At 46.5% G+C, this 26,608-nt stretch overlaps 1 protein-coding gene across 1 annotated transcript in view; it reads left to right on the top strand.

Annotated features, from left to right (window-relative positions):
- Positions 1-26,608, top strand: part of LOC135901631 (uncharacterized) — a 58,874-nt gene that overhangs the window by 29,009 nt on the left and 3,257 nt on the right. Inside the window, exons 5-8 of the mRNA XM_065431488.1 lie at positions 8,658-8,833; positions 11,622-11,713; positions 15,715-15,873; positions 17,641-17,710. Of these exons, the coding sequence (XP_065287560.1) occupies positions 8,658-8,833; positions 11,622-11,713; positions 15,715-15,873; positions 17,641-17,710 (497 nt within the window). The remainder of the gene's footprint in view (positions 1-8,657; positions 8,834-11,621; positions 11,714-15,714; positions 15,874-17,640; positions 17,711-26,608) is intronic.

Below are 26,608 nucleotides of genomic sequence, written 5' to 3'. Positions count from 1 at the left end.
TCTCTGTCAATGCTGACAAGTCATTGCATATTTCCGGAACTACTATAGCCTCTACTTCAAGTGAGTTTGTGTCGTACTGGCTATGCAGCGTGACTCGCACTCTCCAATAATATTTCCGCGGTGCTGCAACGTTTCCAAATCCTGAGATGGTGAGCTGCTCTTCGGCGAACACAGTGGCTTTCAGCTTCCTAGACAATTATTCCGTGATGAAGCTGCGCTGACTGCCACCATCAATCAACCTTCTTACAAAGCATTTGCATCCAGTGCCCAGAGCCCAAACTCGGGTGGTCTGCAGAAGAACTCTGTACTTTAGCGAGTCTGTTCACGAGCTGGAAACAGTTGTCTGCGTTTCTGTATTTTTCTGCTTCCATTTTGGGTCACAAGTCGTGGTGGTATGTCGCCCCTTGCATTTCGCACAGCTTAGTCTCTTCCAGCTTCGACATTCCTTAGCTTTGTGAAATCATCTAGCGCAGCGGAAACAGCATCCTTATTTGCGTAGTTTCTCTTTTTTCTCGTCTATTGTTAGTTCCGTTGGTCAGACATCCACCGAGTTATCTTTGTCTCCGCATAATATGCAACTCTCTGGAGTCAGTTTTACGGTTAACATAGATGGAGAACCTTGGAAATGCTCATTAGATTGTCGTTTTGCAGTTGAGGACTGTTCTCTCTTGTCAGAAGTCATCATTATAGTCTGTTCCCGGCTTCTTACTACAAGGCTGAAGAAGTCTAGAAGAACAGACATTTCATTTCGCCTGTCACTAGCAACGCCTGTATTTGTCGAAGACAAGATGCGCTGAGTATAACGGAGTACCTTTTCCTGCGGAAGATTTTGTACTATAGCAGTTTTCTGAAGCACTCCATATTCTTTTTCTTCGACGCCAAGGTTGTGCAGGGATTTCACGAGCGTCTGCACTTCTTCATGCAACCTTTGAAGCCCTTCGAAATCTTCGCAAGGACGAACTTTACATGGGTTTAGAAGACGACGCATGTGGTGGTTAACAATCAGTGACTTCAGACCGAATCTCTCTTTGAGACGTTCTATAGCTGTGCTATAACTCTCGTTAGTTGTCGACAGGCCGCTGATGACACGTTCCGCTTTACCCATCAAGTAGTTCCAAAGATATTTCAATTTGTCTACGTCTGTGATATATCAGTCCTGGTCAACAGTAGACTCCAATTGATGCGAAAATTCTGGCCATTTAATGGGGTCACCATGAAACTTCGGCACATCGAGCTTCGGTAGCTTAACGTGTGCGCGTGCTTGATGAGAGTCATCGTGAGATGCGTGCGTAGTCGTTGTTTGCTGGTCGGATAAAATGTATTCAGTGCGGGATTTCGTGAGGACGATAGACTCTTGATACTGTCCGACGCTTTGAAGCTTATCCTCAAATTTATCAACGGTAACATGCTCTTCCACTTGGTTATCAAGGTCCGTAAGCATAGTTTCCTTTATCATTAATAGGTCAAGAAGGTCGGTCAGCTCACCAGATGGAGTTGGTTCTGTTTGCATAAGAGTTGTCATGTCGTTGATGATCCTGGTGACCGCCGCTCGAACGGTAGCCCGCTTCCGTCGTAATTTTTCCGTGTCGTCACGTCGGGAATCGGAAGCCTCGTGATAACGTGGATCGTTCTTCGACTCTGTCGCAGCGTCGCTGCGTTGATCGCGTTGGTCGGTCGTCCTCTTCAGGTAGCTCGCTTCATCGTCAGGGGTCTTCGACTGTAGATCTCATATCCTGGTCACGGCACCATATGTTGAAAACCAGGAAGTGGAGCCGAAGTTGAGAACGTCTTTATTCGATGCTTGCAGCAACAACTAAAAAAAATACAGGCGTGCGCTCGGCTCCACGCTCGCTTCTAACTTCGGCTTCTTAACTTCTTTTTCGGAGCATAATATTTAACAAATACATATACCGAAAAATATACCGAAAATTTTGCTCACGGGCAAATCCTGAGTGGCGAGGTGGGCCGTCAGAACAATATGGTTCTTAGCTGCGCGTAAACCAGGTCACCTTGGAAGCGTCCTTTCTATAAGCTTGGACAGCTACATCAAACGCGTCTGCGATCAGTTAGATATGGTTTGTACAAGTCGCGCGGGAAAGCAATTGGCGTCCCTCTTGCCACCGCCCTTGCAGTACTTACAATACAGCAGTAGAGAATACACGCTCGTGATCTACGGGAGCACAAACGGAAACACGGGAAGACTAATATAAGTGCAAATGTAGAAGAAGGAAATGGACGCAAACTACGACCTTTTTGACGTGATGAAAATCTGTACGGGAACTTCACAACTGCTGTCGCTACATTATCTTTCTTTTTTTGTTTGCGTAGTACTGCAAGCCTTCTCGTCACTTTTATCTCTTCCTTCTGAGCTACAATTTTCTTTATTTTGCCTCGCCTAAACAAGCACGTTTTGGCAGCGCGCTCCGGAAGTTCCTACGGATAAATTCATATACCTTTATTATGTTATAAAGTGAACAGCGCTAACATGTCTTTATGCATTAAGTTCCATGAATACATTTGCGAGATAGGTATAAGCAAACTCTTTGTACATATGCTTACTATGGGGAAATCTTTTTAATGACCAACGCTGTCTTGGGTTGTATATCCGGTGGATGAATATTAAGACAATCTCCAATCTCCAATTACCGCTGTCCTGCACCAGTCGATTCCAACTAGCACCCGCGAATTTCCCAGTTTCACCGCCCCACCTAGTCGTCTGCCGTACTCGAGTGCACTTCCCTTCTCTTGGCGCCCATTCTGTAACCCGTAATGGCCCATCGGTTATCTAACCTACGCATTACATGATCTGCTAGCCCCATTTTTTTCTCTTAATGTCAATTAGAATATCGGCTATATATATATATATATATATATATATATATATATATATATATATAATATCGAATATATATAATATATATATTATATATCGATATATATAATATCGAATATCGGCGCACGTTTGCTCTCTGATCCAAACGGCTCTCTTTCTGTCTCTTAACATTATGCCCACCATTCCTTGTTCCATCGCTCTTTGTGCGGTCGTTAACATGTTCTCAAGCTTCTTTTTCAGTCTCCAAGTTTCTGCCCCACATGTCAGTACCGGTAAAATGCACTGATTGTACACTTTTCTTTTCAATGATATTGAAAGGTTCCAGTCGGCAGCGGAAAATGGCTGCCGTATGAGCACCAACCCATTTTTATTTTACCGTAACTTTCCTTCTTAGGATCAGGATTCCCTGTGACTAATTCACCTATGTAGACGTACTTCTTCACAGTCTCTACAGGCTGACTGGTGATCCTGACCAAACTGCGCGCCCGCGCGGGCCTGATCTTCAAAGCGATCTGCGATGTTTGCAGAGTGCGCATAGAGCAGGCAGCTTGGTATGCACTGTGTTTTCGACGTTTAGTTCGCGTTGAAGCAACAGATACGCGGAGGTCAATTGGCTCGCGACTACTGCCGTGATTCCTAACTCCAGCGTATTCGCAGACAGTTTCCGCTGTCATTGAGCAAGATGTGTTCATATTGACCTGTGCTTGCGTGACACCGTGCTGGTTAATTTACTTAAAACACGTTCACGGGCTAGTTAGTATGAATTCATGATAGAAAGTGCAAGCGCGACTGAACAACGACGTAGAAAGAAAAAGACACACAAAGACAGCGCTCTCTCTGTGTGTCTGTTTCTTTCTTCGTTCTCATTGGGTCACCCTTACACTTTCTATCATTGTTACTTTAATTAGTAAGCGAGTGTTTACAAATCTATACGGCATATAAAACTGCTGTCTTTCGTACAGCTATCTGCTAATTTGCTGTCGCAATCGGCGCTTCGCTTTTCGGGAGTAACTGCGAATTCTTTATATATGCTCACTTTTAAATGAAACAAGTCTTAATCATTTGAAACAAACACACTGCGGTATACAATGCGTTGTTTTAGATCAGTTTTATTTTGATTTTATTTTTTGTTCTTTCCGGGTTTATTTATTAGCAACCCGTCGCGAGGAGCCTCGTGCTCGTGCTTGAGCCAGCGAGCGCTGTTGCTGCGCAGCGAAGCATGGACGGAACGCACAAAGTGAGAACGTTTCCTGACCAAAAACATTTTGCGTAGCTTCCACAGCGTTGACAGCTATTTACGGAACGGAAAGCTGTGTTACTGTCTGTGTTAGCACACGGTAAAAGTAACTCAAGCCGCGGCCGCTTAGTAAAAAAAAATTGGCAGTGACTTAGCTCGGCTATGCCAGGATACACGTAGGGAAAGCTAAGGCATAGCATGGTTAACCTTGGTTAATCTTGATTGCAAGTCCAGTTTAGTCTGGTTGTCTAGCTATGTTGTGGCGTTTAGCCAGTAGTTCGGCGCCCTGTTCATCTGTTTCCTCTTCATCTCGTTCCGATGTCGATTCCAGGCCTCCTCCTGCTTCTTAGAATTGTCGCCGTCCATACTGCTGCCTCAAGTGTGGTTGCGGCACACGCGAGCTCTCTTTTTCAATCCTCCGACATGTTATTAGGCATGCGACGCAGTTGGCGAGGCGAGCGTAGGCAACGACGAGGAACGCGGTGTGACGTCATACAAAACGTCGGCTGCGGAAAGGCGCGGCGCTGCGCAGCGGCGGAACGTAAAATCCCTCAATAATTTAAAAGTACCGCCAGGCTTTGATCCAACCGACAACGCCTGCGATAGGCTGATCGGTGACATGTGACCTTGCTCCGCCCCTTTGCCGCCATGAAAGTTCCTGCGCGCCGGGCGAAGAGCGCGCGTTTCGCCTGTTGTGCTATCCACATCACTGCGATCATTTCGTTCCGGGAGGGCCGAAATGCTTTGTTGCTGTGCGGTTGGGTGCCGAAACCAGGCGAAGGATGGCAAGAAGTTATTTGCATCGCGCGCGGCAACCAGAACCTAACCAGACGAAAAGTATGGTTACACAGAATTGCACGGACGGACTTTGAACCGTCGGTAACAGCAAGACTATGCGAGGCAAGTAACAGACAACGATACAAAGGTGCGATAGAAAGTATACACGTGCGTGTGTCGAGCGGTGATAGTATTTCACTCGTGTGCATGAATGTTGAGGGCAGAAGTTTGTGGAGATTATTTATTTTAGTTCGCTGTGAGCCCGCTGAATAGATCGGTATGACCTAGGATGCGAAGAACCGAAATGCCTTGTTGCTGTGCGGATGGGTGCCGAGATCAGACGGAGGATGACAAGAAGTTATTTTGCATCCCACGCAGCAAACAAAACCTAACCAGAAGGTAATTCTGGTTGCATAGAAATGGACGGAAAGACTGAACCGTCGGTAACTGCACGACTATGCAAGGAAAGTAACGTAGAGCGATACGAAGGTGCGAGAGAAAGTATACACCTGTGTGTGCAGAGCTGCAGTATTATTTCATTCGCGGGCATGAATGTTGACGGCCGAAGTTTGAGGAGATTACTGATTTTAGTGCATTACGAGCCCGTTAACTGAGCAAGTGCAGTATTACCTAGCATGCAAGTAAATAGTGGGGCAGAAACGCATTAACTCGCTGACAAATATCCGCATTGCGTTACGTGCGATAAAAAATAAAATTCAGCAGCGAATTCTACTTTTACACTTTCCTGTGTTTGTGCGCGCGTTGTTAACTGCGCTTTACATAATGTCCAAATAATTTACAATATCCTAATCGTATTTTGTGCATTGCATATGTGAATAAATATATTGCTAGGTGCCTGCATTACTCTGTTTTTAAAAACGAATACTGCATATATCCACACCTACTGGCCGTCAAATAATAAAGCGTAATAGAGTATATCAAAGTACATTACATACAGCTGCGAGCTCGTTCCTTCCAAGTTTCCCTTACACTCGAAGATGTTTCAGTAATCGGCAATGCCATTTTAGTGATGAAAAACACACAACTGCAAATCAACATAAGAAAATCGCCACAAGCGATACACGGATTGCCAGCAAAACACAGTGCAGTAATAGCTGGGCCAATCCGCGTGCGTTTCGTATAAGGGCCTTCTAATTCTTACGGGGCTTTAGCGGTGCACGGAGGCGAAAATGGATAAACACAACAATGCGCGTCATGATTCGAGTTTACGCGGCGACGTCGCACGGTTCACGAGAACAGTCAACCGCATTCACACACGCGCAGACACTACGCTTGATATTGGTGTGCCGCGAGATCAGATCGCGCTGGCAGCCCGAACACGATCGAGGAGACACGCTGACACGATCCATACCGCCTCTTCATCATGTCACGACAGTTGCACTGGCTCGTAGCATTGAACCACAAGTCAGAGCAGTCGTCGCGTAATCGCTACATGACAGTTACACTCAGCGGCAAGAAGACTGTTGGCGCACTCGTTTCCACACACACACAGGATGTTGTTTAGTTGCCGTGAAGGTCGCGCGCTTTGAGAATCGCACGTTTGAGCGACGTTATGTCGAAAGTTTTCCGGTCCAAGCGACTGTGAGCCTTCATTTTTACATGACTTCTTCGTTCAATGCAACCGCTATGTGTACGCAGCACACTTACATGCAAAACATTTCACAGAGCATACGGGATTAGGCGCAAGCAATCACCAAGGCTCGTGCGGTGAGTGAGAGCAAACGAACGAAATGTAAACACGCGGAATCGAGGCGATAAAGCCCCCATTACGCTCTCTTGAGCTATTTTCTTGGAGCTCTCATTTGAAATTAAAGGACTAAATTTAGCAGTTCGGGTCCTTTCGTTTTTCGCCACAGTCAGGCACCAGTAGGCTTTATTTCCGCGCGTATGCAGATATTTTTTCACCTCACGAATGCCGCGGCGCCGCGGTATAGCGTGGGCGCCGTCTGCTACAGGAACTTCCTAGGGGGCGCGCGCGGCAGATGGCGCTATTTGAAGATTATAGAGGGACCTTAGCGGAACGCCTGGGGCTTGGTGCTACTAGTGGCGCATGCGCAGTAGTGACTAGGGAGCGAGAGAGAGAGAGAGAGAGAAATATATGCGGTGAGGCCCGCGTTGTGACGTCATGTGCCTCCTCGAAGCACCACCACGGCGAAATCGCAAGTTTGCGGCCAGTAAAGCTTTTGCTTGAAAAATAAAAGTGCGGCCTGCCGCGTGCATCGAAAACGCTGTTATCTGCCATAGCGCCTGCGGTCAACGACTGCTGTCGGGGATCAGCATAGAAAATGCGCGAGGAACGCTCTTGGAACGCCGTCGCCCGTGGAAACCGACGCGTCTCGTCCCAGACCGCTAGCGCCGTTCCGCCCAGAGCAGCGGCAGAGAATGATACTATGGCTGAGGCATTCGCTCCCACTGCGGCCCGCCTGACGTGCAAGCCACGCCTTTTATTTTTATTCAGTATTCGTGCTAACGCAACACCACCTACACAGCACAAGGCCTGTTCACCCCGATCCATGACGTCATGCTACTGGCCCAAAATTCCCTTTGCCGAGGCTGGCGTGACGAAAGCGGTGACGTCAAAATCACCGCGCCTTATTCAGAAGCATACCGATTACATTCTATGGCAGTCGGGCCAGCAGCATTACGTCATGGATGGGTGTGAAGAGATGCGCTATCTAGGTGGTGTTGGCTGAATCACACCACTAAAACTGCGATCGCTTTCAATGTCTTGCCTTCGGCTGAAACAGCCTCTTTTCCGATTTCTTTTTGCAGCGATCCTTCGCAATAGTTAAACGTCAGCTGTATCTGTCACAGCATATGAAAGAAGTGAAAGTACCGGCAAATTTTGTTCTGTCATCGCAAAGCGCAAAGAGAAGCGTACACAAAAAAACGGCTTTCAATATTTTTTCGAGCGAGCACAAATTACGCAGCAAGGGTGCGATCGGAGATGGTTGTTCGGCGCGTTCGTTCGGTTACCGGCGCGCGCGATTGGCCTACTCCGCGCCGACGTCGCCAGCCGCGGGGCGCCGCCCCGTTTTTGGTGACGTCAAAATGACGACACGCTCCTGTCAATCATCCGCCCACCGAGCATTTCGTCCGAACGCGACGGGAGTTGAGAAGTTTGGAGCGATCATACGGCTTCGCATGGCGCGTCTGGTGGATTGGATTGGATCCAACAGGCGGCCTTTTCGGCTGCAGAATGGCACGTTTGCGAAACGCGTTTGAAGAAATGACAGAAAGTTAATTCCGGCGTCGTTTTTCTTTCTCGAAACAAATAATTCGTTGGTTGCACAGAGAAATCGACAACATCATCGGTGCCAGCGAGCCACTGGGATGTTGTCGCTGCCTCTTGAAAAGTGCGCCACTCTTCCAGTCGTTTTTTTTTTCTTTTTCCTTCTCGCTGTGCGCGACACCACCTAGGGACGATGCTAAGAACTTAATAGTTATAAATTGCAGTAGTCACACGTACTGCTATTTGAAAACGTGTTTGGGCTTGAAAAGAAAAAATAAATTTTTTTAGACAAAGATTTCATTCAATTGGAAGACGAGAAACATTTGGGTTTGTAGTATACTGTTTGCAAGCAGACGACAAACGACGAAATAAACTTCCGGGGAGGTCACCGCTTCCTGATTGGCTGCTCTCTCCGCCCCGCTGTCACAAATTTTGCATGCTGCAACTTTGTGACGTCGCAGCAACTGAACAGAACGCGTATCGAACAAAATATCTCCGATCGCGCCCCAAGTTCGAGTTTTCTTGTTCAGTCGCATTTGTATTTTCTTTTGCTTCAGGTTAGGTAATTTCGACCAGTCCATTTACGCCAACTTCAACATGACGAATGCCACCAGCGGCTCGGGTCTCACCGAGTACACGAACGACTTCTTCGACCAGTCACTTTCGTGGCAGGATGTTTGTTGGCTCCAGAATTTCACGTCGCTGCCCATAGTACTCAAAGGAATCATAACCGGTAAGACACGATTGTTCAAGTTTGTAAATACTAAGCAGAGAGCACACGGATGGTCGAGGAGGATGTAGTACAGGCAAATGAAATGGATACCTTATACACAGATAATTGCGAAAGGTACAGATTTGTATACATTGCAACAAATAGCTTATTTTTAAAAATCCGTGACGAAACAGTCGGCGATAATTATCAATGTCATCGAATAGCCGAAAGCTTTATTAACGGAATTGTGTGCTTGAAGACATCAATTTGTTGCAGGGAAGATATTTACTAGCGTTTTCTTTTTCCTTCATTGTGTAATTCCGCATAATATGGACCGTTATCCAAGACATCTATATCGGTTGTATAAGCAGAGAGGACGTCCGTTTCTAAAAAGCTATAGACCTCTCGTATAAAACGGACAACACTATGCGCATATTGGTTTCCCGCCGCCATCATGAAGGTTAAACATACAAGCGAGCGCACGACGTGCGTGGAAAGTTTGTGGGCCACGCACACTCTGCTACAGGTATTATTTAGCTTCCGTGGTGTTCTGACATAGAAACGCACCGAGAGACTCTCTCTCTCGCGCGCGTGCGCGTACACACACGGCATGTTCGCCGCATACCGTCGTCTTGCAATCGTAAGAGCGTGGTGTTGTCGTCTCGCTTCGTCCTTGTCTTGTGCTGCCGCTGTTCACGAGCGATATCCCGGCCTACTCCAGCCTTTTCGCCCCGAAGTCGCTGTTAACTGCTATACGACGTGAAAGCGTTGAAGTGGAGAAGCTCTGAATGTAGGAATTACAATTTTTGCCGAGTCTTATGGGATTATTGATTACATCAGAGAAAATTACTTGAGAAAATTATATGACCTATTATATTCATATAACACATGAACGAAAGCCTCCTGCATACTTAGCTATGCATTAAATTATAAGTTATAGGATCAGAGGGGTCAGACATCTTGTAAGGCATAACGAGCTGCAGTGTGAAGTACGCGCATGGCGGTCTAGGTCGATGTCCTCAACAACACATGCGAGCATTTAACGTACTACTTAAAGGTGCAGCATGCTTGCCGCCCGTAAGTGTTAGAAATGTGTAATGCAAGTCGCACAAAATTACGTTGCATCCTCTCAGCAGGGGAAAGCAGCACTCGCCGACCCACGCCTTGTTCCCACCGCTTCGCACGTCGCACCTCGTTTCTCGTTTGGCCAGCATCCCTGGCCGTAGCGTACTCCAAGAACTTCTGCGCAATCTGCTAGGCGCCTAGTGAGCGCCCCTCACAGCAGTCTCTCTCGCTTCGCTGTCGACTGTGCAACTACCGCCCCCGCCGCTACGTTACACGTGTTTTTCTGTCGGCGGGCGCCGCTCGTTCCCCTCTACACCCGCCGTTCGCTGGAAGACGGTGACGTGAGTTTCTTTTTTTTTTTTTTTGTAGTAGTCGACTAGAAGTCGCGTTTTTTTCAAGGTCATCGCGCAACGAGCCAGTTAAGGCTTTCGCCTTAATACTAAAGCAAATCAAGACGCGCGGCATGCTGCAATATCTTGTGCACTGATGTCTAGCAACGCCATGAGATCATAATCTAACTCGATCGAACTGACCTCATCAACGCAAGGGTGTTCGGCCACATCATCAGGCCTTCTTGCTGCGGGCACCGTACCGACATCCCATCCTTGGCTCAAGAAATGCGTCTGCTTTCGCCCACAGGGTTTCATAGATGGCTAACGCAGCTCCTCACGACGGTGCCCTGTATATCGCAATAGTGTGAATACCGCTGTACACGTTCTTCTAAATATACTTTGTGACTATTGAACTAAACCTGCTGGACTTAACTGTTACAACTAGAGTGAAAGAAATTCCGAGCCCTTCCACTATGTGAGGATGGAAGGCCACCGAAGCTGTATTCCTCAATAGCTTTATTAGGTTCTAAATGGTTCTTATGGTATATTGCTTGAATAGATGCACAAACACACAACTCTGCGGTTTGTTTAGTCTTTTATATATTAGTTTTATTTTTATTCCTTTCTTTATTTATTACTTCTTATTTTCTGCATTTATTTTACTTTTACATATACCCTGACATTTCTACACGTATCGTCATAGACTACCATTTGGGCAACAGCATTGATCGCTCTGCCAAAAGAAGAAAAACATTAACAAACCTCATAACTTAGCAATGAAAGGAACTCTAGCCTTAAGTCGCGAAATTTCTCAAACACTCATCAAAGAAACAAGTCGTTTGTTTCTACCGAACCTTTAGTCCATCGTTCCGATCGTGTTACGACGGGTTCATACTTTTCAGCCGCACTCGAGGTGGTCGCGGTTTTAAAGCTATTCTGGCTAGCCAGGAACAGCAAAAGGCCTGACATTCTATCAGCTCTTTCAAGCCGTTACAGGCTCTTGCCAATGCGCGCGTAATAATCGCAATATCACCTCGCAATAATGCCGCCATGGCCACGATAGATTTAAATTTCCTCCTACTTATATCATCCCACACATCGCTTCATTCAGCTGGTGCTGAAATGAATTCTCTCAGATTCAATTTTGGTTGACTGCTACATGTAATTTCCAGGGCTGAGAAGATTTGACGACAGGGGATATCTATACTTTAAGCAATGGTTGTCACGGTACTGGTTTCAGCTGTAGTACCAACTCTTTAGTATGTCACACTGAGTGAGTATGACCGCAAAATTTGAGCAGCGCATGCATCGCGGAAGTGCTAACATCATTCGTGGTATAAGACGAGTGTTATACTTTTGGCCTTACTGTGGCTCATGAAATGCTGATATGGTGGTTTCCGGGGAATTCGCAGCAGAGGACGCCAAGCGTGCGGTGGAGTATGGCGCCAGAGCCATCCTTGTGTCCAACCATGGCGGTCGACAGCTGGACGGAGCACCGGCCACTGTGAGCATATATACGGCATGCATCAGACATGTGCAACCATTGAAATTCTCTTAATTTTAGTTAGCCGAACTAACAACAGTAACAAGCATTAGTTAAACGGCGTTAGAAGTGGTTGAAAGCTAAGCTATGAGGCTACTAATTGCAACCATTGTGTCGGATGCTATTTGTCAGACGAATGGCTCGTCAAATAATTGTCTGCGACTGAATCTCTCATGATGTCGCTTTTATGGATAACGATTACCTCGCGAGTGGCGGATCATAACGTTGTTTCTGCAATAAAACGACATGTCTAATTAAGCATAAGGATTGTGAATAAATCTCTAAAACATAAAGCCACAGTGCCTTTCTTAGGGGTGGTGCTCGCCTCCTGATCGTTTGAAAGAATAGAAGTTGGTAAGAGTGACCATAACTCGCCTGTTAGTCCCTACAGAGTATCTTATGGCTCTGGAGGAAATCGTACTGATTGCCTCCAGAGCCCTGATTCCGCGATCTAAGATTGTTTAGAAAGCACAGTACCAAATTCATCTCTAGCCATGATCCCACGACTAAGATTGTTTAGAAAGTACAGTACCAAATTAAACAGTGAACTTCAAAGTTCTAGGTAAGCATACCAAACAACCTTACTGGACAACAATAAAACGCGTCCAAAATTTCTTGCGGGGCTCTTAAATGACCTATTTATTGTGAAAGTGAATAGTTCCCACTTATAGGAACATTCCATCGACGCCTCACAAATATTACGAAAGACGAGTGCCGAAGCCCCCTTGAAGTAACCGCACCAACTCGACGTGACGTCTTGGAATTTGATGGCATCTTCTAGGGCTTACTTAATTATTTAGCGGTACAGATTTACTACGCTGTGTTCTACAGGAACCACATATTCGGCACGTCAAGTTACAGCAACCTTTACTGAGCCAACGTAGTCGAAATACCAAAAAACTCTTTGGAATCCCTAACGTCACACTGACGTACCGTCGCCGGGGCTTTGGCGCGTAATTCAAATACTGATACATTGGTCTTCATCTTCTCATGTAATAATCGACCTATTATTTTGGAATGATCGCCTGCAATCAACGTTTGCTCACTCTAAGGCGATTTATAATTTTGCTTTAAAAACTAAATCATGCGATTTTACGTCCTAAAACCACGACCTGATTATGAGGCACGCCGTAGTGGGCGACTCCGGAAAATTATGACTGCATGCGGTTCATTAACATGCTCCTAAACCTAGTACACCGGTGTTGTCACATTTCGCACCCATCGAAATGCGGCCACAAGCGTAGACTGTTGGGCCAGTAGGTCCATCAAGTAGTGTCATTGAGCGGGAAAACGGGCGGGAAGCAACAGAGTAGACAGCACAGACGCTCACTTACAACTGAAGTTTAATGCAATACTTTCCAGGAAGCGGAAGGCGACACATGTGCAGTCGAAAGGCAGATATAAAACTCATGCATAATCACACACAAAAATGTTAAAAGAATGCAATCACCCAAGGAAATACTAATTTCTTTATCCGTCAAGGCAACTGACGGGACACTGACACACGTGGCAGATTGTGCTTATATCTGGCCAGCCTCAACTATTCCTTTCGCCACCCTCTCATTAGACTTGTTTAGAATGGTTGCATTTCTAAATAGCGGAGTGCAACCGCAATATTTGACGTGGTCAGGTAGGCGCATACCACCCGCAACAGCCTTTGAAGACGCCGAGTACTCCCTGTGTCGGTCGTTTATACATCGACCCGTTTGGCCAATGTTAACTTTGCCACAGCGGAGCGGAATGTGGTAAACGACCTCAGTGGGGCAAGTCACAAGGGGGTTTACGTGTCTCTTCTCACGTGTATTTTTTTTTCACTTTTCGCTCCGATTACGTATTAGAGAGCACAAATTCGCGAGCTCACAGGGAGCTGCGAAAACTACGTCCACCTAATGCTTGCGTTCTACTTTCTTCAGGTGGCGCGAAACTGCATGTATGTATGGCATCATCACAACCCTTCTTGGTTTCCGCTTATCCTGTGTGGTTGAGCCATTTTGAGCTTCTTTAAAAGCGAACCTCCCACGGCCACCAAAACACTAAACCCGAGTTATCGAGACGTGACAACTGCAAACTGAAGCTGTGCTCGACCTTGTGGTTACAGGACTTTCTCAAAGCCTAGTTCAGGCACGACAAAGCAATCCCTCGTTTGACGAGCTCAGTGTATGAGGAGTCATGAGGTAGGCTTTTCCTAAATGGGACGACCATACACATGGTCGTCCCATTTAATATACAAAGCGAGGTCTAAAAACGGCAACACGCCATTGGCGGGAAGCTCAAGGGTAAAAGACAGAACATGAAGCATCATTAAAACAATTTAACACGCTATTAGCTGCTGATAGGGACGTTTGGTTACTCGGTACACTTAAAAAAAAACAAGAAAGTCATCAACGTATCTGCACACTCTTAAAACATGCCTTTCTACAAGTTCAGGTTGCAACCGGCGGTCCAATTTCGTTTGAAAAATCTCGCAAAGCACAGGCGCAACACAAGAGCCGATACATATGCCCCTCTTTTGCACATAGCTATTGATGTCATAGCTTACAATCGTGGAGCACAAATAACACTTCAACAACTCCAAAAAAATGCTCACATTGACTAACGAGGAGTTTTGAAAGGCCGCAACTCCCTGAAATCACGGACTGCTAAAAACTCATCGTATGGCACAGAGTAGAAAAGCTCCTCAACGTCGATAGAGACACCATAGTTTGCTACAGGTAAATACTTCCGCTAGGTCCTGCACGAGCAATTCCGAGTTTAGCTTGAAAGGGTCTACATGTGTCAACATGTGGTGGCGTTGCAAGAAAGAGCGGACATGTGCTGCCAGAAGCGCTCTCCCGTCACGATGTCATGGAACGGACACAAATCTTCGTCTGTTTTTGCGGTGAAGATTACTTCAAGGACATCACCTTTGTAGGATTTGACTGCTTTTCTGGGGCCTCCCAATTCCATTCATGTCATGCCAGCTACATGCAGCATGCAACTGCTATAGGCAACTGCAACATGTCAGGACACCTAGTGGAATATAACGCAAGTGCAATACAAAGCTTGTACGTATTGGCACCACGCGGCGCGCATGTCAAATGGCATGATAGGATAGTAATGATGATGGTGATGATTTAATGGCATTCTCTCTGAAATGAGACGGTGAAAAACCGTCAACTAGCCTGCTTTAATTAATCAGATGTACAATACCTGTTTTTCGCTACATCAATGTCTATACATAAGCACAATCTTTTTCTTACTGAAGTCTTCTACCCTGTACTGTTGCATATGCAACTGCTACATGGCATGCCATCTGGCGTAATAATATGCAGCTGCAATGCAAATGGCGCACGTAGAGACGCTACGCGGCGCGCGTCTTACATCGCCAGGCAAGTAGCACAGTACGATGCTAATGATGTTGATGATTTATTGACGATTTATTCGCATCTCCTTTGAAATGAGGCGGTGACATACTCATCTAGCTAGCTGTATTTAATCAGGTGCACAATGTATATTTCTTCTAGCATTGTTGTATACATGTCCTTAAACTTCTTTTTTCTTCCTCATTCTCCAACTGCCTTGTACCCCTTCCTGTGCACCTGGTATGTGGGGTCCTACCTGATGTAATAATATGCAACTGCAATGCGAAACGTGCACGTGTCGACGCTACGCGGCGCGCCTGCCAGATCGCGTGTGTCCTTGCGCGATAGGGCGCGTTTATAGAGCATAGTGAGTATAGTGGTAGAATAGCTGCCTCCAACGCAACGGGCCCGGGTTTGATCCCGGCGGGATCTAGTTACTTTTTTTTTCTCATTCCCGGCGACAACTGCTACGGATACCGGCGGTGAAGGCCGCGGCGGCAGCGGACACCATCACCACCTGAAGCAGCTGTTCGAATAAGCACATCACTTATGCTGTAAAACGAAAACTGTCCGGCAGTTCCGATCAAAAGTTCTTATCATAGACACCTGCGTCACGCGCAGATCGAGGCATTGCCGGCGATCATGGAAGCCGTAGGGAACTGCACAGAGGTCTACCTGGACGGCGGCGTGCGGACGGGAACTGACGTCCTCAAGGCGCTTGCCTTGGGTGCCAGAGCTGTATTCGTCGGCAGGCCTGCGCTCTCGGGACTGGCCTACAACGTAAGAGTGTACTTACTGAAAATTTTACACGCTTGAAAGGGCTGGTTTTTGCAGTAAGTAACACCCTTACCCTTAAGGTCATCAAAATATTACTGTACACGGCAGCGAACGAGAACTACACCTACAGAAGCTGTGGTTTAATACTGTAATTATCCTGTCCACGTGTGCCTGCAGTGACAAAAATTTCGTACGCTAGGATTGTTCGAGAGACAAAAATTTCAGCCAATCCTGAATCTAGACATATTATTAGCGAAGACGGGCTGCCATTGGTAAGCACCACATACGAACAAACATCTTCGTGATTTCATCCCCTGGTGCCTACCGAATAACTGAGACGAGAGTTTGATAGCGCTTGAAGTAGTACAGTTTATTTCATCCATGTTAAGGGTCGTCTATCGCACCTATGATGATGCTTACTTGTCAGAAAAAGAAAAGTTTATTTCTCCAAAACACTGAATTGACCGAATTCCTTAACCCCTTCAGGCACTGTGTGCGCTATTGTCCAAAGCATGATATTGCTTGAAAAGCACAACCACCGATGCAACTAATGATATTTAAGATCGCGAACATCTTCCAACACTTCCGATCTTACCTGTGCTACAAAATTTGAATATGTATGTTTTAGCAAAACGAGTTGAAATGTAGACACCTGTGTGTTCTATCTCGATATCAATATAGTATTGTGTCGCCGGTTCACCTCTTTCATTGTTTTTCAGTGTTTTACATGCAGTTGATATTTCAAATGGCTGGATGGGTGCTTCCAAAGTACGCTAGACATGACATTGTTATTTTCTCGTAAGTGACTATTATGTAGAGAGTTATCACATAGAGACCTTATTCAACAAAGTTGACAAAACTCAATGAAGAATTAAACACTCTTAAGCCATTCAGCAGCAGTACGCTTTCATGATTCATAAAATGCGAAAAATATGTCGAAGCAAAATTTTCTATGAGCAGAATCAATTGGCCTGTGAAAGGGTTCAAAGTAAAGCGAAGCATCAGTCGACCGAATGAGGCTAAGGCGAAGAAATAACAAGCAGCGGCGTCTTGAATTGTTTATTGGGCATAGGCGAGGGTAAAAGACGAGTGTTGGATGCCGCTTATTTCTGCATGTCTATTACGAAAAGGTGAGGTGAAAGAGAGCCGGCAGTCCACACGTCACCTGCTCCCAAAACACATCTGCCATTTGTGGGCAACGTGACGTATCTGAATAGAACAACTGTAAAGCTCTTTCATTGATAAATTAGGTTGCCGAAAGTGGAAAGCAATGGCTTCATGCAAAACACCTGTGCTTACTTATCCGGCAGCCTTTCTTTAGATGGACCATTCACACGTTTCCCCAGCCCCTTCATAAACTATGAAATACGAGATACATATGTATGTTCTCTACAACATGTAGGCAGGCGTCCTCGTCGAAACAATGGCTCCGGCGACGTCTGGCCTTCGGCCAGTATTGATCACTAAAGCATGAAAAAAATGGAACTGAGTCTATTTCCTACTAGTCACTGCTCCCTAAAATAAACTTCCTTCGCCGTATCCGAAGTTTCAAAACATCAAACCAATAACCAAGCATCATAGATCCTGCCGCAGGAGATGACCATATGGAACGGCGCTAAACCCAAGTGTATGCTTTTGGTGAAAATCCGCGGAGGTTATCGACAGGGGAGGTCGTGCTTGGTAACGTGTAAACAGGAACCGCAGCATTTTGTTAAATTTCTATTTAAGAAATACATCAAGCATGCCTTTGACTGCAACTTTTTACTTTAGGGAACCGATGGTGTCAAGAAAATGCTGGACATCTTCAGGACGGAACTTGACAGGGCTCTCGCATTAATGGGTGAGCATAACAGAACATACTGCCGTAACCTGTACGTAACATGACCTTGTGCTAATAAGAGCCGGTAAAAAATTATCTGCAGCCTGAACTGCTGTGTTGACATTCTGAACGTAGCCTGACGCAGCCGCAATCGGGAGTCAAGGAAATATAAAAGCAGGGCATATGGGCAAAAGTCTGTTACCCTACGGCAGAAACAAAGCCAAATACAAATGCACTTTCAACTCACCGTTAAGAATAAGAAGGATTGAACGCACAGTTTGTGCTGCACCTGAAAAGTAACGAATCAGACATACAGATTTGTTAGCTTCAAAATAGTGAATTCAAATTAAATAGTAGTGATTGGCCCAGCGCACAAACGCAAAATATCTGAAGTCCAGTTTCAGTTCCTTCTATGTGAAGTGTTTTCCAAGCGGTTTCTCATGCTCGCTAAGCAGTTTCTGGCCATTATTGTTTGTGTTTGGTGGTATAGTTCGTGGCAGGTGTTACAGTAGCTGTTGTCGCAGCAATATAGTTCCGTGCCAAAGGAACTAAAGAAGCCTGATTACTGTATTTTCCTGGCACGCATAGATATAATCATAACTCAGAAGCATATACCAAATTTTAGACTCACGACATGTGGTACCTCACTTTAGGCACTGTAAATTGTTCGCAAACCGCGACCTGATTTATGTATTCAATGTCAGTAGCTCATTTTCATGGTAAGAAAACTGTGAAGCTTTCAGTTGTGGATCTGAAAGGTAGCAATCATACTGCGCTTGCCGTCGCTTGACATCGATTTGCTAAGCACAGGAGAGGCCACTTTTTTTTTTCAGTCCACATACTGCATCCAACACACTTAACGCAATTGTTCTGACACCATGAGCAGGTATTATACTGTATATTTACAGTACAAAACATTACAGTAGTGCGTCAAGTGTAACAAATCGGAAAACACAATATAGGCAATGAAAGCTGACAAGCAGTCAATGAGAAAAGCTCGAATGCACGCCTAACCAATCGAACTAAGTCAATTTCCCAATAAGGAAAGAAGCGGGTTGCTTAAAATTCTTTGTATAACTTTAAATATAAGTAACACACAATTATTGTCTGAATGTTCTACATTTCAAGAGAGTGCCTTTGTCATCCAGAATAAGCTCGTAGGCTGTAAACGAGTGTAAAACACCGACCGAGGCGAATGGAGCGCTTTCTTAACTTCCGCATACTTTACAGCTTAACGCCCTCTGATGTTCTTGGGTAAACGCTTGCAATAACCTCCAATACATTTTTTTAGCAGAAAACAAATCCACATTTATTGCTTAAGACTGACTGCAACTGTACACGAACTTTTTCGACAGCACTGTCACACACGTTGGATGCATTAAACTTGCGTTATGGTGCGGTGTCTTGTGAACTGATCGCAAGAACTCCTCATCAAGCGCTTTTCGTATATCGCCATGACTTTATTCTTCGCAAAGTGCTTCTGTATTGATCACACGTTTGAGGACAGTGGCATTTATTTTTTTAGATACACCCATTTAACAGAGGAAGAGGTGGGTTGAGCAGCAGAGTTAATTCCAGTGTGGCGACAACGCGATCGGCTTGTGTGTCTGGGCAACGAAACACAAGGCGCGCATGCACCGAAGGGTAGCGGGTAACTGCAGTCGTTACTACTTCCAGCAGATTTTAGCTGTTCCGCCTGACACACGCGAAGCGCAATCTACATTCAACGCCCTTTCCAATGTACAGCCTACAATGGACTTTTCCCAAAATGCTGCAACTTTCTCCTTGAAGTGCCCGTCCGCAGTGTAACAGGAAGTTGTGTGCCCACTGGCACTTCATTGATACGGAGTATCAGACAGGCGAGCAGAGGCCCTCAATAGCTGAACTAATGTTGAAAGCGCAAGCACTCCTTTACTAGGACGCGTTGTCAGGTGCGCAGCCATTATCAGGAGCGTCTGTCATTTCTACCAGATGTTATAGAAAGAATTAGGTGAATGCGCTTTCGAAACAAGAGAATGGCCCAGAAAAAACATCTTTATGCGAACCATGGATTGAACACTGAATACTGTTTAAAATATATATCTACAAAAACAACTGCTGTTCTGGCCTGTTCAGCCGACGGCTCAAGAGTCAGGAGCAGTTCGTCTTCGTCGGGGCGCCCGTGCGCATTGTGGAAAAGAAACGCGCAATATGCATTTAGCATTATCTCGAGCGGAAGAAGCATCGTCCCGGTGCATCTAAATATCGGTGTTGACAAGAGGGTAATAGGGTTTGAAACGTGAGACATACGCAATATCAGTGCCATGCGACGCAGATGAGGCACTGGCATCGATAGAGCGATTTCATATGTAACTGGAGTCAGGGCACGCAGCACTAGGTATGGGCCTGTGTACCGATACATTTTTCTGACAGCCCAACACAACGGGTCGTGCAGTAAAAAAGATCCAGGCGAAAAGTGCACGTCTCTCTGTTGATCGTAAAAACTTCGTTGGTTCTCTTGGGAGGTCAGGAGGGGAGCGGCAGTTATTTCGCGTCCTTGCGCTACCGTGGTGTATAATTGCATATTTCTGGCAATACTGTATATTGCAATATGCAATATGCAATATGGAATATGCATATTCATACGCAATATGGAATGTGAATATGCAATATGTAATACACCAGCCATATTGCACATTCTTTATTTTTCTTTATTCATCAATTACCCCGCAGCGCCCAAAGGCGTTTCAGCAAGGGGGTTACAACATGGAATAAAATACATCTTCATTCACACAATGCACTTGCTTTTCAGTCAGCCTATTCCACTGTTTAATTGTTCGAACAAAAAATTAATCGGCATAAATGTTCGTCTTGGCAGGGTACTCGAGGATTTTGCAACTATGGTCAGTTCGTTTTGAAATGTAATGATGTTTCTGTAGGTAAATTTCCCTATTAATTCCAGTTTTATTATAGTAACTTGAATGTATAAATTTTAATTTCAGTTTTTTGCGGCGGGCAGAAATAGTTTCCCATCCTAGCTCAGCCTTCATTGCAGTGCAGCTCTCGCTCCTTCCATACCGCCCCAAGACGAACCTGGCAGTATGCTTTTGTATTTTTTCTAGAGCGGCAATTAAGGTTACCTCGTGGGGGTCCCACACAACACAGCCATATTCTAAGAGTGGTCTAACACAAGTTATATATGCCATACGTTTTAAATTCGCATGTGAACACCGCAGGTTTCTCTGAATGAAATTCAAAGCTTCACCAGCTTTGCCTATGATACTGTCTACCTGAGGTTTCCACGAACATTCAGACGACAGTAGCAGACCTAAATACTTATACGTACTGCCTTGCTTCAGTAGTACATTGTTCAGATGATACCGTAACTGAATTAGTTTCTTCTTTTTAGTAAATGAGAGATGTACACACTTTGTCATGTTCAAAGTCATTTTCCATTTAGTACACCAATCATGAATAAGTGATAAGTCGTTCTGAAGTTCAATTGTATCATTTTGATGGGCAATGTTTTTGTAGACAAAACAGTCATCCGCAAACAACCGTATAGAAGATGAAATTCCGGCAGAAATATCATTAATGTACATCAAAAATAATAGCGGACCCAGAATGGAGCCCTGTGGGACTCCTGACGTAACATCTACATATTCGGAGCATTCTCCATTCAGTATTACACATTGCCTTCTTTGGGAAAGGTAACATTCAATCCATTTAAAAACAGTTGCATCAACGTTTAGGGTATTAAGCTTAAACAATAAGAGTGAATGCGATACCGTGTCGAAGGCTTTCCCAAAATCCAGGAACACACCGTCTACCTGGCCTCCTGCATCTACGCTGGATATTATGTCATGATAAAACTCAACTAGTTGTGTTGTGCAAGAGAGTCCCCTACGAAATCCATGCTGCTCGTTAATTAGTACCTTATGCTTACTTAAATGGTTTATTATTTGTTTATATAAGATATGTTCAAGTATTTTACACGGGATAGACGTAAGTGATATTGGTCTGTAGTTGCCAACGTCTTTTTTGGACCCACCTTTATGTATCGGAACAACGTGTGCAATTTTTCAGTCATGTGGTAAAATACCTGTCGATAAAGATTTTTTTAATTAAATAAAGATACATAGAAATTGACTCCATGCAACGTTTGAGCACACGTGGGGAAATTCCATCCGGACCACTAGATTTACTCTCAGCAATATCCTTCAATAGTTTTTCAATTCCATTAACACTAAGCTCAACAGGAAGCATAGGCGAAAGATTCGTTGTAGGTGGATGAATATGCCAGGTGTGGTTGCGTAAGAATACCGAATGAAAAAGGTTGTTTAGGCACGCAGCTTTATCCCTTTATATTATCTTATCATTATAATTTAACTCCTGTGTTCCGTAGGAATCTGAAGCACACTGTTTTAAGTACTTCCAAAACATTTTAGGGTTTGATTTCATTTTGTTACTCAGCTCGGTGATGTAGTCATCTTTAGCTTTTCCTATTTTTAGTTTATATTTGCGTGTAATCATATGTAGTTTTGAAGAATGAGCAGCTGATTTGCTTTTCTTGAATGCGTTAAATACCCTCATCCTTTTCTTGATATGTTTTAGTATATGCGTTGTTACCCATGGCTGTTAGTGCTTTTTAAGCCATGCCGAATCAACATTGGGGATATGTACACTTACCAGTTCGAGTAACATATTCTTAAAATTGTCCCACATATCGTGCACATTACGCTCCTCAGATAAGCACTCGAAAACAGAAATTACGAAGTTTCTCAGAAATTGCATCGTAGTCACCCTTCTCATAAAAGCAGACCCTTCTACTCATAGATAACTTCGCACGGTTTTTTTTTCTTTGTGGATACCGGCAGCAACAGCCAGATGGTCGGTAATTCCCGGAATGACAGTCACATTTCTTACGAAATCCGGCGAGTTACAAAACAGCAAGTCTAACACAGCGTCATTGCGAGTAGGATTGGTAACGTACTGCATCAGACCAAACGTGTCTACGATATTTTTCATCGCAAGGTTCATGCGCCCGCCAGAACTTATGCACGTATCATTGCACCAAGATAACCCAGACAGATTAAATCCCCCCCCCCAAGAAGTATCGTCAGGAGCTGACGCCTCGGTGAGAATTTCATATATTATTTGCACTGTGCTGATATCTGAGCTGGGCGAGTGATAAACCACTCAAACAGTGAACGTGAAATTATCAGATAGGACTATCTTGCACCATACAGACTCCAGTGCATTGTTTAGAACGAACTAGACGACGTCTTTTGCTGATGCGCCAGGCAAGGCGGCGGTTTCAACATACCGCATCAAATTATCTACAGCGACAACAATCCATTGGTTGCCAGCGCCAGTAGATGGAAGAAGCCCGTATGTATCAATGCCGACACGGTCAAATGACTGAGCTGGGCAGGGAAGTGCTTGGAGAGGTGCGGTAGAGAGATTCGGGACACGTTTGCGTCGCTGGCAGGCAATGCACTAGCGTGTGTACGTATTTGTGGACGGAGGTGTACATCCCTAGCCAATCATATCGTAGGCGAAGTCGTGTGTAGGTTTTTGACACTCCGCCGTGACCACACTGCGGGCCAGAAAGAAAAGTGTAGCATAACTATTGTCGTAGGTGGCGAGGCACTACTAAGAGCCATTTCCGGCCATCAATGTGGTAGTTGCGGCGGTATAAAAGTCTGTCGCGGATTGTGAAATGCTGCGTCTGTCGGCGTAACATTCGAGGTGCCGAAGTTGCCGAAGGATTTGCAAAACGTCGAATATCATGACGATCCATGGGTCTTTTTGTTGCTCCGATGCCATGTCCAGGATGTCAAGTGGTGACATGTCATGTCTGTAGGTAGACCTGCCGCTGTCTGAAGTGGGGAGCGCGAGAGGGCATCGGCGTCAGAGTGTTTGCATCCAAAGCGGTAGACGACACGCATATCATATTCCTGGATTCGGAGGGCCCACCGAGCAAGGCGGCCCGACGGGTCTTTTAGGTTAGACAACCAGCAAAGAGCGGGTTGATCCGTCACCACGTCAAAGCGTCGACCGTAGAGATATGGGCGAAATTTTGAAGAGCCCGTACGATAACCAAGCACTCTGAAACATTTTATTCAAGAAGTTAATAAGGAAGTTGCTTGGTGCGCCTGAGTGGCAGCCCCTAGTTCGCGACGCCATTGAAGATGGCCGCTGCCCGGGCGAGCGCCACCAAGGAACGTTGAGCTTCCAAGCTATAGCAGCCGAGCAGGCACACCTCCCAAGCCTCTCTAGTAGGAATGGGGATAGCGGATGAGAAAGAGCGTGGAGTAGCGGGGCACGAAACCACGGCGTGAAAGGTGTCGACGAGGACCGGGCACATACCAGAGTCGGGCACATACCAGAGATTTCCGGCATGAAGTGTCGGAAGACCACCGGACTAGGGAGAGCATTGGTCTGCAGGCTCCGTAGTAGTCGTTCGTCCGCTTTCGCCAACCCGCGTACAAGGTCAGGGTAGAGCTGGCTCGAAGTGCGATAATAATCCAGAATATCGCTGTAGCGTGTGAGGCTCGAGTTGCCAGGATCCGACTCAGGACATGGAGGGGCACCGGCCCGGAGGAGAGAAGCGCGGGCAGCGGCGTTCGCCGCCTCGTTGCTGTAAAGACCTGTGTGGCCTGGGGTCCAGACTGGAGTGAGGGTTGAAGCGCCAGGAGCTGGCCTGAAGGAGACTAGCCGGCGGCGTGGCGATGGATCCCTGGATGTATCGAGAACAGGTTGAGCGAGAATCTGTCAAGATAGTGCGAGTGGTGGGGTAGGAGGCGGCCAAATCGATGGCAACCTCATGTGCATGAGTCACACTGTCGACTCTAAAGGAGAGGCCATCGACGTGGTGACCCTCGGTGATCACAGCGGCCGTGAAATGGCCGGCGGGGAAGGGCGCGAGACGTCTACATAGAATACGCCGAGGCAATCGGAGTGGCGCGCCTCAGGGCCAGCAGCATACGCTTGCCTGTGGCCGGGGTGTTGTTCGGTATCCATGTTGCGGGGGAGTGGCTTCACCCATAGCTTCTGACGCCAGAGTTGCGTTATCGGAGAGGTAGGGCCGGGTTAGAGATTGTGGCGCATAGTAGTGGGCTCTGTGACATTGGGGTGGAGCTTCAGCAAGACGTCCTGTGCCGACAGATGCGGGCGAAAGCCAAACATCGTGTCGGTAAAGGTCCCCCTAGCCTCCAGGTAGGCGCAAATGTGATCGTGGACCATAGTTTCCATGAGTGTACCGGCGCAAGAGGTGAGAGATGTGGGTATGAGGGCCTCATTGCTAACTGGCTTGCCCGGCTTGGGGATGAATGTGACCAGCGAAGTGATCCATTCTGATTAGAGCGGCGAGCGGTCCGATATCGTGTTAGTGAGGTGGAGCAGCGATAAAAGAGCCTGGTCGAGGAGATGGGCTAAGAGCGACACTTTGATGCCAGCCCGGCCAGGAGCCGTGCCCCGTCGCATTTTCGCCTGTGCAGCCCGCAGCTGTATGGAGCGTCGAAGTCGGAGTTGGGGGAACCGTAATATGTATATTCTGGGCCCACGGTGTCGACCGTGCGACATATGTATCGGTCGCAGAGATCCCTCTGAGTTGATCCGTCGTGTCCTGATAGGTATGCAAGGCGCAGCAGAGTTGACGCTATGCTTCTCCGCGGGTGGTGGAGGAGTCTAGAAGGCTCCGGAAAAGTCTACACGTGCTCTTGGAGCTGATCTGACCTGCTGCCTTCGTGCAGTTGTCGGTCCAGTTTGAGTCGGCAAGCTGCACAGAATATGCAGCCGCTTGTGCGGTGACGACGTCGATACGCCAGCGGAGTTTACAGTTCAGCTTGTTTCGCCGCCAACGGTGTGAGGCCGCGGTGAGCATCCCATAGATGCAGGAGGTGTGGGTCGATAGCAGGAGTCAGGTTAGAGGTGGCAAGGGTCTGAGTGTGCGCTCGTTGCCCATGAGGGACATAGGATGCCCACGCCGCTTGTTCGCCTGAATCAGAGATGGGGGGGGGGGGGGAGGGTGAAATCTGAATTGGGCCCAGTCGGTAAGACGGGCTTGTCCCCAGTGTTGGCGCATTTTCGGTCGCGCTGTGAAGGCAATGCAGAGCAGAAAATGACCGCTACGGAGGGTTTCATCGAGATTCTACCACGTAGCATCGCGGATGTTACGGGCGAGGGAGAGGTCCGGGCAAGTGTCACGTGAGACCAAATTACCGCAACGTGTGGCACGTACCGGATCGGTGAGCGACGTGAGGCTGAGCGAGGAGAGGAGCTCCTTAAACTGTCGGCCTCTGGTCTTCTCATAGGGGTACCCCAGTGAAGTCTGGGGGTGTTAAAGTCGCCAACTATCACCAGGGGTTGACGGGCTACCGTATGCAAGGCCTGGTGTAAGAGTCACGTGAAGGAGACCTCCGAGAGATGAAGGGGGCAATACACGTTCAGAATATGAATCGATGGTTGGCCCCTCTGCAAAGAGAGCACTGAGACCATGAAGTAGCCCTACGGGAGGTCCAAATCGAGATTGATCTGAACCGCCGTGTACATCTTATGCATGAGGAGGCAAGTGGTGGTGCCGCCTACGTAGGGGCAGCAGCCGGAAAGGTTTGGAGTTGGGCCAGATTCCTGGAGTGCCAAGACAGCCTGTTAGAAGCCACGATATTGGAGAAAAAGGGAAAGGTGTAAGCGCTTTCGCCTGTTCCCGAAACCTCTGGAGTTCCACTGTATGATATCGAAGTGAGACGGCAGATGTCGATGGGGTGTGCGATTAGTAGCCATCATGAATGGAAGCAGTACTTCTGCCCAACTACTCACCTGGGGTGGCGCCGTCGAGGCATCGAGCGGCGGAAATTCTTGACTGTCAGCCGGACGTGGGGAGCCAGGCTGTTTCGGGTGGGCGCCCTTGTCGAGGAGTGGTGGTGACGTGAGCCC

The sequence above is a fragment of the Dermacentor albipictus genome, chromosome 1 (genome assembly GCF_038994185.2).
Source record: "Dermacentor albipictus isolate Rhodes 1998 colony chromosome 1, USDA_Dalb.pri_finalv2, whole genome shotgun sequence".
Classification (NCBI taxonomy): domain Eukaryota; kingdom Metazoa; phylum Arthropoda; class Arachnida; order Ixodida; family Ixodidae; genus Dermacentor; species Dermacentor albipictus.
The sequence above is the reverse complement of the archived record's forward strand: the minus strand, read 5'-3'. Positions and strand labels throughout refer to the sequence as shown.